The 16,525-nt window shown below is 40.9% G+C and overlaps 1 protein-coding gene across 1 annotated transcript in view; it reads left to right on the forward strand.

The window, feature by feature from the left end:
* Nucleotides 1-14,947, forward strand: part of LOC125166398 (uncharacterized) — a 301,490-nt gene extending 286,543 nt beyond the window's left edge. Inside the window, exons 25-26 of the mRNA XM_047860338.1 lie at nucleotides 14,581-14,787; nucleotides 14,942-14,947. Coding sequence (XP_047716294.1) covers nucleotides 14,581-14,787; nucleotides 14,942-14,947 — 213 coding nt within the window. The remainder of the gene's footprint in view (nucleotides 1-14,580; nucleotides 14,788-14,941) is intronic.
* The last annotated feature ends 1,578 nt before the right edge of the window (nucleotides 14,948-16,525 follow it).

Raw genomic sequence — 16,525 nt, forward strand, 5'->3', positions numbered from 1 at the left:
AGAAGGGGAGACCCAGAATCCGAAGCAGGCTCCAGGCTCCGAGCTGTCAGAACAGAGCCCAAGGCGGGGCTCGAACTCACAAACTGTGAGATCATGAGCTGAGCTGAAGTAGGATGCCCAACCCGCTGAGCTACCCAGGCGCCCCAGAACCTTTTTTAATTACCCAGAAAATAGAGGTGCTTGGTTTCGTGTGTGTGTGAGTGTGTGCATGTGTGTGTTTATAAGAGAGACAGAAACAGAGAGTCACACACAGAGGCAAAGAGCACAAGTGAACACTGATGTCCTCCTCTTAACTAACCACTCATCCATTCTCCAGTCTCACGTCAAGTAAACTGAGTACACAAGAGAAACTAGTAAACATATCACCACACATTACCTGAAATAAACAATTCACAAATTCACTGCTCCATTCTATTGATATACAGGGAGATGCTAATCTGCCTGGTGTATAGCTGGTAGAATTTCATAGCAGATGAGTTTCGTGCTAAATTTTAACTAAAATCTTGGAAACATTTATTTCCTCTGGTCTCTTAAGTGAGAAATGCATGGTAATCATTGTCCTGTGTCTTGAATTTCTGGTTCCTAAGACGGATAGATCAATGGATAACATTTATGTATTTTGGCCTTGTACTCTTTCAGATTATAGCAAAGTTGAAGAAAACAGTTCTGTTAACAAATAAGTTTATCATGATTTGCTGATCTCTAGAAACTTGAGAAAGTGAAAACACTGACGTATGGCCCTCAGTCTTGGATTTCTTATGTATTCTCAACCTGATGCACATTATCACTCTAATATCTTACTACATTTCAGAGGTTGAAATTCTCTTAGAAATTACTGAGTTCAATAACTCCATTTTACCACTGAGGAAAATGAGAAATCAAGAATTTTGCCCAAATGATAAGAATACAAATCCAGGGGCACCTGGGTGGCTCAGTCGGTTAAGCAACTGACTTCAGCTCATGGCATGATCTCACGGTTTGTGAGTTCGAGCCCCGCGTCGGGCTCTCTGCTGTTGGCACCCAGCCTGCTTCAGATCCTCTTTCTTCCTCGCTCTCTGCCCCTCCCCCTCTACACCACTCATGTTCTCTTTCTCTTAAAAATGAACACACATTAAAAAAAAAAGAATACAAATCTAAAATTTTGTTCTCATGCCTACTGGAGAAGACTGCTTTCCAGAGACAAGAAAGGATGATAAGCCAAAAACATAGGCAAAAATCAATGGTCTATTAATATTTAAAACAAATAGTAAAATGATATAATCTCCATTTACAGGTTTTGTGAACACAGAGCATAATCAAACAATCCAAAGTTTGCATTTTTAAAGTGCCCGGGTAGTTCAGTCGGTTAAGCGTCTGACTCTTGGTTTCGACTCAGGTCATGGTCTCACGGATTCATGGATTTGAGACCCACATCGGGCTCTGCACTGGCAGCACAGAACCTGGTTGGGATTCTCTCTCCCTTTCTCTCTCTGCCGTTCCCCCACTCTCACTGTCTCTGTCTCTCCTAAATGAAGTAATAAAAAAAAAAAATTAAAGTATTCTGGGTTTGTCCTTGGTCCAAGAAAAGAACTGAAGGAAAACATTTGTTCAATATTTACTTATTTACTTTTTAAAAAATTTTTAATGTAAACTCAAATTAGGGAACCCCAATAAGAATAAATAACAAATATGTATAATTTTTTAAAAATTTTTTTCCCTTTATTTTTGAGAGAGAAAGAGAGACGGAGAGAGACAGAGTGGGGAAGGGGCAGAGAGAGGAGACACGGAATACGAAGCAGGCTCCAGGCTCTGAGCCATCAGCACGGAGCCCGATGCGGGGCTCGAACTCACCAACCGTGAGATCATGACCTGAGCCGAAGTCGGGTGCTTAACTGACTGAGCCACCCAGGTGCTCCCAAAACGCATAAAATTTTATATTACTGATAGGGTCGATCTCTTAGAAATCAAGAGATACCGCATCATCAGTTTCTATTAGCCACATTAACAATTCTAAGCATTCTGTTTCATGGATTATGCAGTTGCAACATGAATGCACTGATAAGCTAAGTTTCTATAATGCAGTGACCCTTCAGTCTTATGTGAGTATTGTCTTCAGCAGGAGGTGCTTTTCACCTCTAAGAAGGAATTGACGTAAAATTTACACAAGGACAAAAAAGTTAAGAAAACAAAATATATAACTCTTAGACCTGGAAGATGCCTTAGAAAATACTTAATCCAATTTTCTCATTTTGTGGGTAAAGAAACCGAGACCCAGAGTTCACTGATGACTGAGGCAGGGTACAGTGTAGGTTCCCAGGGTATTATTCTTCATCAAGGTAAACAAGGCAAGAAGGCGGGATATTTCTTTACAGCCAAGTCCCCTCCAAACACTTGTTCCCTATCATTCAATTTCAATAATAAAGAGCACAGATATAACTATTTGATATATATGGCTTAAAGTGAATATAATTTCCTAGCTTCATTGTCGCTAGGGCACTTTGGCAACAATATTTTCCACATGCTTTACAGTTTTAACGTGTGTCCATTAGGGGCACCTGGGTGGCTCAGTCGGTTAAGCGTCAGACTCTTGATTTCATTCTTGATTTCAGCTCAAGTCATGATCTCACGGTTTGGGAGTTTGAGCCCTGTGACGGGCTCCACACTGAACGTGGAGACCGCTTGAGATTCTCTGTCTCCCCAGCCCATGTGCTCTCTCTCTCTCTCTCTCTCAAAAATAAATAAATATTTAAAAATAAAAAATAAAATAAAATGTGTCCTTTAGAGACAAAGTAGACACAGAGTTTAAAAGCCTAGGTTCTGGGGTCAGATGTCCTTGCAGCCATACTTTGGCTCTACCGTTTACTAATTCATCCCAGGTAAGTTAGTTGACTGCCCCCCTCCCTTCCTTCATTTTCTTTACCTGAGATTTGGGGTAATGATAACCACCTAGGTTTACGATGAGGATTAAATGCAATAATTCATGTAAAGCGGATCATTGTCTGTGTTAGTTTCCTGGGGCTGTCATTTCAGAGTGCCACACATGTGGCAGCTTAAACAACAGGAATGTGTTGTCTCATGCTCTGGGGGCTAGAAGTCCAAGGTTAAGGTGTTGGCTGGATTGAATCCGACAGTTTTGAGGAAAGATCTGTTCCATGCCTCTCTCCTGGATTCTAGCAATTTTCTGGTCAACTTTGGCATTCTTTGGCTTGTAGATGAATCACTTCAATGTCTGCCTTCATATTTATATGACATTCTCCCTGTGTGTTCACATCTCTCTCTGTGTCCAAATTCCCCCTCCCTTTTTTTAAAATAATTTTTAAATGTTTGTTTATATTTGAGATAGAAAAAGCGGGGGGAGGGGAGTGGGGGAAGGGCAGAGAGAGAGACAGAGACAGGCTCTGAGGCTCTGAAGCTCCAGGCTCTGAGCTGTCAGCACAGACCCCAACCTGGGGCTTGAACTCACGAGCTGTGAGATCATGACCTGAGCTGAAGTCGGACACTTAACCTACCGAGTCACCCAGGTGCCCCAAATTCCCCATTTTTATAAAGACACAGTCATACTGGATTAGGGCTCATGCTACTGAGCTTGTATTGATGGAATGCAAAGGCTATTCCCAAATAAGTTCACAGTCATAGGTACTGGGATTTAAGACTTCAATATACTTTAAGGGAACAGGATTCAATCCATAGAATTTTCCCCATCCTGAGTTATTCCTTCAGTGTCAGCCAGAGTGAGTCCTTCTCTATAATGTCATAGATGTTTCTCCTCTGTTCACAAATGCTCGATGGTTTCTCAATCCAGTTAGCATAAAAGCCATCATTCTTTAGGGGTCTACACATCCCTGAAGACTTGGCTTCTCACCAGGGACTCCCACCACTTCGATCTGACCTCCTATTTCTCCCCTTTCTCACTTTGTTTCAGTTCTTTTGGTTTCTTTGCTTTTTTCTTGGACATAAGGCAAGTGTGCTCTACTCACAGCCATTGCACTTGCCGTTTCTTTGTCTTACGCTATTCTCCCAGTTACATCCATGACTGACACACCTTCCCTTCACTCACATTTATTCAACTGTCTGCTTCCCAGAGAGGCTTTCCCCAAATGAAATAAAAGCTCTGAATAAAAAAAAAAATTGCAAGAAGTAGCTCTACCTTCCCCACTCCACCCCACTGCCTCATCCCTTACCCTGTTTCCTTTTCCTCCATAGCATGTATGATACATTCAGTTACGTACCCAATGTTTCTCTTCCCTGGCACGCCAGTTGGAGTAGAGCAAGGACTTGGTCTTATTCATTCAGTTCCATGTGTCCATATTGCCCTGGTAGGAGGTAGATTTGAGTACATAGATTTTGAGTGGAAGGTTGAATGAATGAACTAATGAATGAATGTGCTTTGAACAGAGCCTTTCATTTTATTTTATTTTATTATTTTATTTATTTGTTTATTTTTAAAATATAATTTATTGTCAAATTGGTTTCTGTACAGCATCCAGGGCTCATCCCAACAAGTGTGCTCCTCAATGCCAATCACCCACCTTCCCCTCTCCCCAACCCTCCATCAACCCTCAGTTTGTTCTCAGTATTTAAAAGTCTCTTACGGTTTGCCTCCCTCCCTCTCTATAACTATTTTTCCCCCTTCCCTTACTCCATGGTCTTCGAACAGAGCCTTTTATATAATGAGTCCTAAATAAGTATTATTTATAATTCTTATACTTAATTGATCTTTTCCCAAATAGTTACTGGTGTGATCAATTTTCAATATGCTATTTTCCTTTTTTATTTTATTCTGCCCTGGAAAATTCATGCTCAAAGAGAGAACTACATTAAAAAAGGGGGTGGGGAGGATGGTAAGTATGATGATGAAATCAGCAATTGACAAAAATCTCATGAAATCTCAAAAGGTGTGAATATTCTGGAAACTTAGACTCACGAGAAGTCATTAAACTAGAAGTTTGGTTGAAAGATGAGTGCCAATTTCTCCCATTCTTTTATTTTTCAAGACAAAATTCTGTATCTTTCCATATATAGCCTTTCTCTTCCTTCTAAATCTCAGCCTAGGGAAGATTTCCAGAATGAGTCATTTATTTCCATCACTTCCAGACATGATTTATGCCTCCTCAATTTTTTTAAGAATTTTTAATCTCTCATAGAGCATTTAAAACTTCTTAGTTGTAGGCCACGTGGATGACTTAATCAATTAAGCTCCCGACTTTTGATTTCGGCTCAGGTCATGATCTCACCATCATGGGATTGAGCCCTTAGATGGGCTCGATCCTGACTGTTGAGCCTGCTAGGGATTTGCTCTCTCCCTCTCTCTCTGCCCTTCCCCTGATCACACACACTCTCTCTCAAAATCAATAAATAAACTTAAAAAAAACTTCATTGTAAATGGGAATTATTTATATATGTGTCTCACTTCCCTTACTAAATTGTAAATTTCATGGAACCCAAGATGATATAATTTAACCTGTATATCTCACAACATCTGGCTTGAACGAGGGACTCAAAAACATTGTTGAATAATGAAAAAGGACCTAGTTTTAAAGCACAAATGATACCCACCGATTTCTTTTATGATTGTGAAAAATAATTGGGAACATTCCCTGGTCCTGTAAGAGGAAGATATTAAATTAAATAGAGTCCCTTTTTTATGCCATTAAACCATTATTAGTCCAGTCAAAATAATATTTCTTTACTTGTTGAGCTGTTTAATAAGACAATTAATTATCATATAATAGCTTTGGAGTAAAGGTTTATATGCGTGCAAAGGGGTATTATTCCAGGAGAGTTATGACATAGGCAATCTTTGGCTTGTGGGTGGAGTGGGTGGATGATATGATAAGATAGCAGCTGAAAAAACTTCAGTAAATTAGGAAATAAGGAATTACAACTTGCATTGTGGGAAGCTGGTGGAGAGTTCACTTTGCCTACACTTCTGATGGAGTGGTCTTAGAATTTTTTTTTTAATTACATACAAGAGCTGTTGTTTTGCATATCCATTTTGGATCTGGCCAAAATGAATCAATTTCAGCAGCTTCAAAGAGCTAAAGAGGCATGTTTAGGCATGGCAAAAACAAAACAAAAACCGGGTGCCTTCAACACTGAACCAATTCAAATCACTTAATTCACGTACGTGTTCCTTCAACAAATACATATGTGGGACCCCTTCTGAACCAGGCTCTATTCTCTTTTTCTCACAAAGCTTACATTTGGGTGCAGGAAGACAAGAAACAAGTAAATCTAGAGTGTGGTTGCTAGTAATACTTTCAGTAAGTGTGGTGCTAAAAATAAAGCACAGGGTATGGCTGAGGATACAAATGTTATTTCATACGGGGCGAGGTCAGGAGAGATACACTGATAAGGTGACATGTGAGCAGCATTTTAAAGGAATGGAGTGTGCTACTAGGTATCTTGGAAAGATTCACGCAACAGCCATTGCAAAAACTCATGCAGGAGCATGCTCAGTGTTTGGTAAGTTCACCCTAGCCACTGCTAATTCTCCTTCCTAGATTTTCAGCCAATTTATACTCCCTAACTAAGGTTTAGGGGGAAAAATTGGTTAGGATATAAGAAAAAGGATAATTTGTATAGTTTTGTTCATTTCAGTTAAGGCAAAAATGTTTGAGCAACTGAACTTTGGGGGTTACTTACCCTGAATATAAAGTAAAACACTCAAACATACACACACATACATGCACATACAGACAACTTCTCCCTCTATCGTTCGCTTGCCTTACGCTTTGGTATTTTTCTACTGTTGGAGAAAATGAAGCCAAAAGTATGGGATAAGAACCAAGTCTGAGTCACCAGTATGGTGGTGGTGATTTTAGATGAGTATTTGCTGATAGAGAGCTCACAGCACATCAAAGCAAAGGTAGGGGTGCTGGTGGAATAAATATTTTAGAAAGAAAGAGCAAGTCATTTCTTGGTGGCATTGAAGCGAAGAAAGAGAGGCGCCTTTTAAATTTGAAGATCTGGGTATATTGTGCAATTCTTTGGCCACGGTTTATATATTTTATGAAATCTGACTGTAAAATTAAGTTTTTTTTTCTTTCTGTATCTATAAAGAGGGAAGCACATGAATGGAAAATACGGCTGGCCACGTCATTATGAGTGCTTTCCTCTTCAACAAATGCATTTGCCACCTGTAGGATTTATCTCCAAAAGCAGCTGGCGGCTGGAGCAAAGTTTAGTTTTTTTCCCTTCCCTTTCTCCTTTCTGTCATCTTTTGAATCTCATCTCCGCTCCTGATGTCAGATTTGTAGTGAAACGTTTTCACCTTATAGTCCTCTCTTCCTATGCCAGCGGTTCCCATGCACAGTGCAAAGACAGGAGTGTGTGTGGGGGGGAGCGGGGATGGGGACTGGAGACGGGGAGGCGGGAGGGGGTACGGGGAGCTGCTCCATGCTTGCACACTCTCTGAAACAAATCTGTAGTGGTTCCCAAGTAGGTGCATCTGTGCTATTATCAATACTGGCATACATATGCACAGAAACCTTGGGAACACTGCTAAGACCTGGGACCTTCTACTTGCATGAAATGACCTGTAACTCTTTCTTTCATTTACTTCCATTCCCAAGGCCTTTGACACATGTCAGAACCAGAAGTCCTCTGTGGCCTCCTCGCGCCTGACTTCAGAATTTTGCAGCAGTGCTATGACAAGCACATATATCTGCGAATAGATACGAGATATAAAATTGTGGGGGTTACTAACATTAGAGATATTCCCAACAGCAAAACTGATTATCTAATGTGTATACAGGCACATAAAGATATATATTAGCTTTCCCAAATTGCATAATTTCTACCCAAATCAAGCACAGGTAATTTTGTTCAGAAGTATGGCTTTCTGGCAATGCAACATAGTTTATTACCTTTCTCTAAATTGATTCAAATTTACTTAAGTGCTCCTTCTATACTCCTAATGGTCGTGTTAAAGAAAGAAACAACAAAGGCATAATCGTCTTGCTTACCTAATTTATTTATGGGTAATCTTCTTTAATTTTTTGCCCTTTTATTTCAAAGCAACATACAAAATGAAGAAACTTGCAAAATTGCTGAGATCTATAGTTTGCATGGAAATAAAAATATCTTGATGAAAATTGAAAACATTATCAAATGTGTAATATTTGCTTCAAAACTTCTGATAGTATCTCAGCGTTTAGTGTTTAAGCCAAGGTCATAGGTGAGATTTTTATGTGAGCCAAGTATGTCTCTGTCCAGAAAGTGGAAACTACGGATGAATCAAGGAAAAATGTAAATCCATTTTTATATTTGGAAAACCAAACCAAGTCCTGCCATGTTTTTTTCCATCCTGTGAACAAGAATTACTATTTTTTACTAGACCCAAATCTTGGAAATGTTGCCATTTTTAAAAATCTACACTGGAATACATGATATTGTGGTACTACAGACACATTTAGCCAGACATTTGCATTCATTGATTCTGAAGAAAGGTGTTGCTTTCTAAGACAACACAAAACACCCATCTTACTGAGACCTAGTTTTTTAGTGACATAGTCTCTCCCAATGAAATGGCGAATAAAATCACCATCAACAAGACACAACTTATTTGGAGTTCTAAGCTTTAAATACCCAAGAGACCAAATGGATTATCCAGTATGACCTAATTTCCTGACCCTGGTTCCCTCTTGCCCACTTTCCACACTTGTAAATAGAGTGCAAATTCCAGTGAGGAAAGAAAAGAAATCCACCCCCAAGAGCCGGCCTGTTAAAAATGTATCTATGCAGTAAATGTATGTACCACTGTGTAATTATAATAACATAAACAAATCCACTATAAGGACATTCACATCAGACCTAATTTCATGCTGAACTATTATAATGCAATTAACAGCCTCATAGTCCTATTTTAATTAAGCTCTGTTGTGAAATATGCAGCATTTGAACCTGTTCCGGCCTGTTTCGTCTATCATTTTATTACCGCCCTTAACTTGTTTTTCTGCTGAACGATGAGTTTCATTTAAGGATTACAGTTTGCGGGTCTGGCATTTTGTGGGTTCTTCTAAGCCACTGTGTGTCCAGATTGAGCTCTTCAGAGGCGTACTTCCTGGGCCGTCCTGGAAGGGAAGGGACAGAGTCGATTGGTTTTATGAAAGAGATTTCAGATGACAGGAGAGTTCACTTCAGACTCAGTAGGGCACAGTAGCTGTCTTCTGGCCTATCATTTCCAGAAATACTGAGTGAACTCCAATTTTCCAGGGATATTACTCAGACTGCCAAATAGTTTAACCATTCCTCACTAGGAAATGGAAAACAAAGGCATCTATAGAAAATGCACTTTATAGAAAAATCATATCCTGCTTCCTTCCTTTTATCCCTCACCTACCCTAGGCAAGAATGTCTAGGTTGTCTGGTATTTGCCTTAACAAATCTTTCCCTTCCTCTATTTGGATTGCCTTCATGGTCTGAAAAAAAATCAAATGAGAAATATTGCACGCGAATATTTATCAACTATCAAAAGGCAGTTTGCTGAGAAGCTGGTTACTCTACAGCTAGTTTTAAAGAAATAGAGAGAAAAGTCAAAGAGGACATAGTCACCAAGAATCATGTTCGCTCACGTAGGTTATTCAGGCTTGAGCCAAAGGACCAAAGAAAAATCGAATGGTGATTTCCTCATCACTCCTCACCTCTGTGTCCATCCATCTGATCTGCCTTTCTTCAGATTTAGTTCCCGTTGTAAAAATTCATGTTCTTCTTCTTTTTTTAATTTTTTTTTTTTACCTTGCCCTACTTTCTTAACCCTAGGGAGGATTTTAAGAAGGTTTCAAAGCTAAGCATCCCCAACTGCTTCAGGCTGTCTTTGGTTGTAAGTCAGAATATAAAGCAATTACCCGTAGGGTAGGATGCGTTCATGGCCAATGGGAGAATGTTCAATATATCAGCAGGTAACCGAAAATATTCTCTTCTGCGTGAACATCTGGTTCAGATTCTTAACCATTTCTAGTGAGGTTTTATGGGTCTCTTTCCCTCACCTCTGTTGTGCTCTGCCTTCTTTTCCATAAGGAGCGTGTACCCATACAGCAAAATAATGGGGTTTAACCTGATCCACATGCTTTGCTGTTGACAGGTATTCGATTATCCTATCTTAAGAACCGCTAGCTAGAAATCCTAAAAACGACCCCAATTGCTTTAGTGTTACAACTTTATGGTCCAAAAGAAGGGAGAATAACACACCCTGGTATTTTTTCTGGTTGATCTTCGATTCAAAGAACCTCAAGACAATTCCACGGGGTATAGTAGACTTAATGTCCGCAGTGCTTTTGTTAAAATTGTTGTAATGTTTGTTTATTTCTGAGAGCCAGAGAGAGACGGGACATGAGCGGGGGAGGGGCAGAGAGAGAGGGGGATGCCCGCAGTGCTTTTGACACTGCCTCTGTTCCTGGTTTTCGTGACGACCTGTGCCACACTCTTTTTGAGTCAAAAAATGGTGTTTATAGAGCTCCCACCCAGGATAAAACAAAAACAAAACAAAAACAAAAACAACCAAAAAAATTAAAAAAAAAAAAAAAGCAAAACCGAAAACCAACTTCCTTCGGATTCTTCCAGACGAGCACCTAACTCAAGGGAAAACTCCGCGTCCATGGTCATGTTCGGACACATCCCCATTCTGCAGCCACACCGAACACACCAAGGTAATAGTGTATTACGTGATCAAACGTTTAATGATCAAACGTTAATAGTGTATTACGTGATCAAACGGTGTAATCAGAGGTGCATGGGCTTCGGAGTGAGACCAACCTGGGTTCAAATATCAGAGTGACTTGATTATTGTTGGGGTCTCATGTCTTTTCCCCATCTGAACTATGTGAGAAAATTAAGGAAACCCAGGAACCAGACCGAAGGCCACAAACATGCCAGCCTCATCACTGATAAAGCCATTTGGAAGATACGGGTCTAGATCAGCTGCCAGGTGGGCTTGTTAATGCATCACCCCATAAGGAAGGAGACTCGACAAGAGACAGAGTTGGAATGCAAGGTCGATCTCAGAAGAGGATCCTCTTGTTAAACCTAGACTATGGATGGGCAGAGAATATGAGTGCTTCCTAGAGGCAGCTTGGATGTAACAGAACGAAAGGGACGGGTCGGGGGCGGGGTGGCGGGGGGCGGTATTCTGATTTCTTGTTCCGAGTTCACCAGGGAGAGAATAAGTAAAATTGTGGAGAGAAGCCAGGAGTGTAGAGCTAACTGAGGTGAATAAGGATAATGAATAAGGATTATCTTTTAGTAAATATCATCACATCACTGTGTCTCCAGACAAGTTGCTTAACATATCTGAGCCTTAGTTTCCTAATCTAGAAAAAGGGAATAATACACCAATTTGGCAGACTTGCAACGTTAAATAAAAATATACATACAGACGTGTGTGTGCGTGTGTGGTGTGTGTTAACCGCCCATGTTAAGACCTGCCACTAAATATTGTTGACTTACTTTCAAGTCCACCTACCTCTTTCTTCCTAGACACTTAGATCAAAGATGTCTCGGGGCAGAGAGCCACTTATGCTCTCTTCCCTAGGATTAGAAATGGTTAAAAAGGAGAGGACCAAGGAAGTGCGTCATCCAAGTGAATAAAAACTATTTAAGATATCTCCTCGGTACGTTTTCCTGCCCAGATCCTGAAGATCACTTACCATTTGAAATGAGTCGGCTTCCACAGTAGGAGTTGCTGCTCCGCAGACAAATGTGTACATCTTCATAGACCTCTAGGCGGACAAACGGTGTCCAGGACTGCCACACGGGTTCGTTTCATATTGCATTTCCAAGACAGAGAGGCTCTCATCTATCAAGGCTCCAATCTAACTCCCGTATCACCCGGTACTTTGTGGAAGGCGCGGAGGCTCTATGGGTCTCCCGGACATGCCATGCTTGTTCCCGTCTCATTCATTGTGTTCTGCTTTTCCTGAAGCTCCATCTTTTACATCCAGAGGCTGGGAAACATCAGTGAATGGGCGCCTTTAAAGAAGAGAAGGAGAGATGTATGTAATACCTGGCCTGGAGCTGTGGGCACAGGGCGGAGAGCTAGGTGGCCTTGGTGCTGAACCTGCACAGACTTCTTGGGGGCCTGAAGGGTGAGCTCTCATGGTTCCTGTCCTGATTTTTCCCTGGGGGTGTGTGGTGTGGCTTACCATCCTCACCAGGCGACCACGCACATTTAAGAATGAATTATAAAAATTGATTTGTGTTTGCATAGTTGCTGCCACAGTTGTGACATAGTTTCATAAATTTCTCATACATTTTGAGATAGTCAATGAATTGATTATCGTCCCCCACCAAAGCTGCACTATGTGCTCACTCACCGTAGCCCCATTTCAGTGGGGTCACTGGCCAGTGGGATCTCAGGCTTTGAGGCCTCTCTTTCACTCACACCTCTGTATCTACCTAGTGACCAAACTCTGGTGGGTCTACCTCTGGAAAAGAAATCATGGACTCTGTCTCCAATCCAACCCAAATGCCAGCCCTCATCATCTATCTTGGGTGGGATGATCTCCAATCTCTTGTCCTTCTGGTCTACCTTTCCCGATGCTTTCAGCTCTATTCCTGTAAAATACAAGTCAAATCAGGCCTCTCCTCTGTTCCAAAAACTCCCCCCCTTTACGAATTACAATCAAAATATGTTAGCACAGCGTCTGACAGCTTTGCAATCCCAGATGATGTTTCCAGCCTCATATCCTGGCCCTCACACCCCTGCTACAATCCAGTCCACGGGACCATTCATCGGCCCTTGAGTCCAACGTGCACGTTTGCATATCAGTACCATTAGGACTACTGCTCCTTTGCGAGAAACACCTATGGTTCTTTTCACACCTACTGAAATCCTGCGAGGGTCTTGAGATACAATTCAAATCTTACTTCCTCCATAAGGTTCCTTCTGTGTACTCATCACAGCTAAAGTTGAGTTAAATGTATGCTTACCATGAATTCCTGCTAGACTGTTAGCTCCTAAAACATATTTCGATTTTCTCAGAAACCTTAGAATGGCTCCTCAGTAAACTCCTGTTTCTAATTATAATAGACCTTGATCTTTTCTCATTCAAGCCATTTACCACTTCTGTACCTGTTCATCCAGATTTCAATCTTGCCTTTTTAGTTTCAAAGAAAAAAGAATCACTAGACTTGAAGTAAGGAGTAATTGGCCAGAACTTTCTTTCAGTTTGCTATATCTTTACATATTTCTGAGGGTTTAAAGTATTTGTGAAACGTATTAGGAGGAGTTAACTTTGGAGCACACGTTTGATATGGACTTTCTGCAAAAAACAGATAAATGTTTCCTGCCTCAGAAAAAAATCAGTGAGGAAAGAAATCCATTGACTACTTTCCTCTGTCTACTCTGAAACTATGGCATCTACAGATATGAAAATTGGAAATTATAGAAAGCATCTATATAGCTCAATGGGTGTAGGAAATGATAAGATATCTGGAGACTAGAAGGTTTATCAGCCACAAACAAATGTTATAATGGTACAGTCTAATCTTCATCACCAGTATTTTTAAAAAAAATTTTTTTAATGTTTATTTATTTTTGAGACAGAGAGAGACAGAGCATGAATGGGGGAGGGGCAGATAGAGAGGGAGACACAGGATCTGAGGCAGGCTCCAGGCTCTGAGCCATCAGCCCAGAGCCTGACTCGGGGCTCAAACTCACGAACCGTGATATTGTGACCTGAGCTGAAGTCGGTCGCTCAACCGACTGAGCCACCCAGGCGCCCCACTAATATTTTAAAGTTTTTAAAAAAGAGAGGGGGCAGACAGAGGAGACAGAGAATCCCAACCAGGCTCTGTGTCATCAGCGCGGAGACTGATACAGGGCTCGGACTCACAAACTGCAAGTTCATGCCCTGAGCCAAAGTCAAGAGTCAGAGATGCTCAACGAACTGAGCTAATCATCAGTTCATCACCGATATTTTACATAAGCAATAAAACAGTGTCTTTTCCACTCATTCTTAATTCAATTAATATTAATGAAGGCCCCACAGGTACATTGTATCAGAAAATAGAATTGTTACCTGAGAAATCCTACCAGAAAAAAAAGTCCAGTAAGTACAACAGTTGGGATCATTACAAAGGCAAAATAGTAGGTAAATGTACAAAGTAGGCAAAAATCCTGCCCTGTGCAGTTCAGCAAAACACATCTTTAATTTATCTTGTCCACTGTTTTGATGATGCCGAGACTTAGCACTTAGCACAGTGGGAACAAGGAAAAATGAGCAAGGATTTCTTTTGGGTGAGAATGCACAAACACCTATTCGTAACGCCATTCGTAAGCGTTTTTTTTTTTAATCAACATTGTCATTGTCACATCCCGCTTGATCTTCCTACTTTGGGTTAATATGGGAGCCAATTACAGCTTCATCTGTTTAGAATTAACTTTATGGAGCACACACCGGGGATTTGTCTATCTTCACTATTTAGATACATGTCATAAAAATATGCATGGAATGGAGTGCAGGCGTTGCAGATGGCAGAGACCTACAGATTTATTGTAAAATCATTTAAAATTGGTTATGCTCTTGCCAGAGGTTAATTAATTTTTTTCTCTTCATTTCTGGGGCCGGGGGGGCTGGGGGGGGGGGCTCTGTGTCTCACTAGGTGGCAGTGTATGATTATATCTGGAAAAACCATGGCTTCAAGTCCAGAATCTCCAGCTGTGACCTCCAAAAGCAAAATGAAATTTCTGTGTCTGCACTTGGTCCAGAAGATATTATTTCTCATGTATCTATATACACCGTTTACCCCAGTGGATTCCAAGAGCTGTACCGCCATTTTCTCAGACTCCCCAGTGGTGCCATTGTTGAGGTACGTACATATGAAAATATTTTAATGCAAATGCTGTGTACTTTTAGTGCATGAATGTATATGTTTGTGTGTGTGTTAAAACTTGATTTCAAGGGCTGCAAAATTACGTTGCGAGCATATTGTAATTAATGTTTTTTTTGAATACCCCAAATAGACTTGATGATCTATTTCAGTGTTTTCCTTTAGAAATAAAGGCACTATGTAAGAAATAAACTGTTTCTGCACATAGTTGTGTGGGAGAGAGATGGAAACAAATCAAGTGAAATAATTCAGGATTCAGCCTATGCCAACTTTGACTCAGTTACCATTCGTAAATATCAGCAGGTTGATAAACAGGGGTTCTCTGAGTCCATGGACACTTCAATTTCTCAGGAAAGTACACAGTCTCTGGCTGAAATTCTCTCACACAAAATAAATGAAATGGTGGCATTTCATACTATTTCCATGAGAAAATTCTTAAAACATTAAGTGCTCACCCTTAAATTTTAAGAAATGTTCAAGTAGCACGTAGCAAAGGTCTTGAAGTCATGTTTTCTCTTAAAAAGTCAGAGCCTTTAGGTGAGCTAACTTGAGTTTAAAAAAGAAATCTCTCACATTGCACCACATTCTTAAAATCCAAATTTCATGGCACGTTTAAACCTGAGGCTCGGGGCACCTGGGTGGCGCAGTGGGTTAAGCGTCCGACTTTAGCCAGGTCACGATCTCGCGGTCTGTGAGTTCGAGCCCCGTGTCGGGCTCTGGGCTGATGGCTCAGAGCCTGGAGCCTGTTTCCGATTCTGTGTCTCCCTCTCTCTCTGCCCCTCCCCCGTTCATGCTCTGTCTCTCTCTGTCCCAAAAAAAAAATAAATAAATGTTGAAAAAAAAAAATTTAAACCTGAGGCTCAGCCCTATTCGCCTCAGTGTTACTGAATTCCGAAGTCAGAATGAATGTTATTTCCCATTATATGGTGGAGATAAAGGGTACAGGAGAAGGAAAATTTAGATACATTTCACGTCTGGTTCCCTGGACGTGTTGGCATGCGAATCACTTAACAGTGTCACACTATTAATTGGTAAGAATTTGCAGAATATTTCTGTTCCCACCACCCTTTCCCTATGGACTTTGGCCATTGTTTTTATTATAAAGTAGATGAAGGCCTGTCCTCATAAAATTCATTTGAATATAACCTTGAGGAAATTTCACGTGGCTTGGAGAGCAGTCTTGCAGATAGGGAGCCTCTGGTGTCTACAATCCCAACCCACGACAGCGTTTGGATACTTGAGCGACTCACATAGAGACTGTACTTGGAAAAAGCACAGACGTGCCCCATGATTCTTGATCGCTTCACCTCCTCACTCCCTTACTGAGGTGGGAAATGACAGAACTGTGCCTATTGTAGCAAAGCAACAGGTAGGGAGATTCTGAATGTATGTGATAGAATTCTTTGTGGGTTTGGGTCAAGGGCTGCTGTTGGGTCCTTTTTAGACTTCTGAAGCATTTGCTTTAAAAATCTCCGTACGGAGCAAAACTGCCCTGGTTTAATTGGGGTTTTTTTTTTGGTGTTTTCTTGTTTTGTTTTGTTTTTCTTGTTTTGCTTGTTTTTATTTTGCACAGGTGTGTGCTTAGATACGTGCATACACCGTGCACTGAAAGACCTAAAGAAGCCAGGACACCAGGGGTGTCTGTGCTTCTGTTACAAACCATCTTGTGGCCACTTGCAGGCCTTGGGACCTGAGCGGGAAGGCCCTGCGCGAGATG

This window comes from Prionailurus viverrinus, chromosome B2, assembly GCF_022837055.1.
Source record: "Prionailurus viverrinus isolate Anna chromosome B2, UM_Priviv_1.0, whole genome shotgun sequence".
NCBI lineage: Eukaryota > Metazoa > Chordata > Mammalia > Carnivora > Felidae > Prionailurus > Prionailurus viverrinus.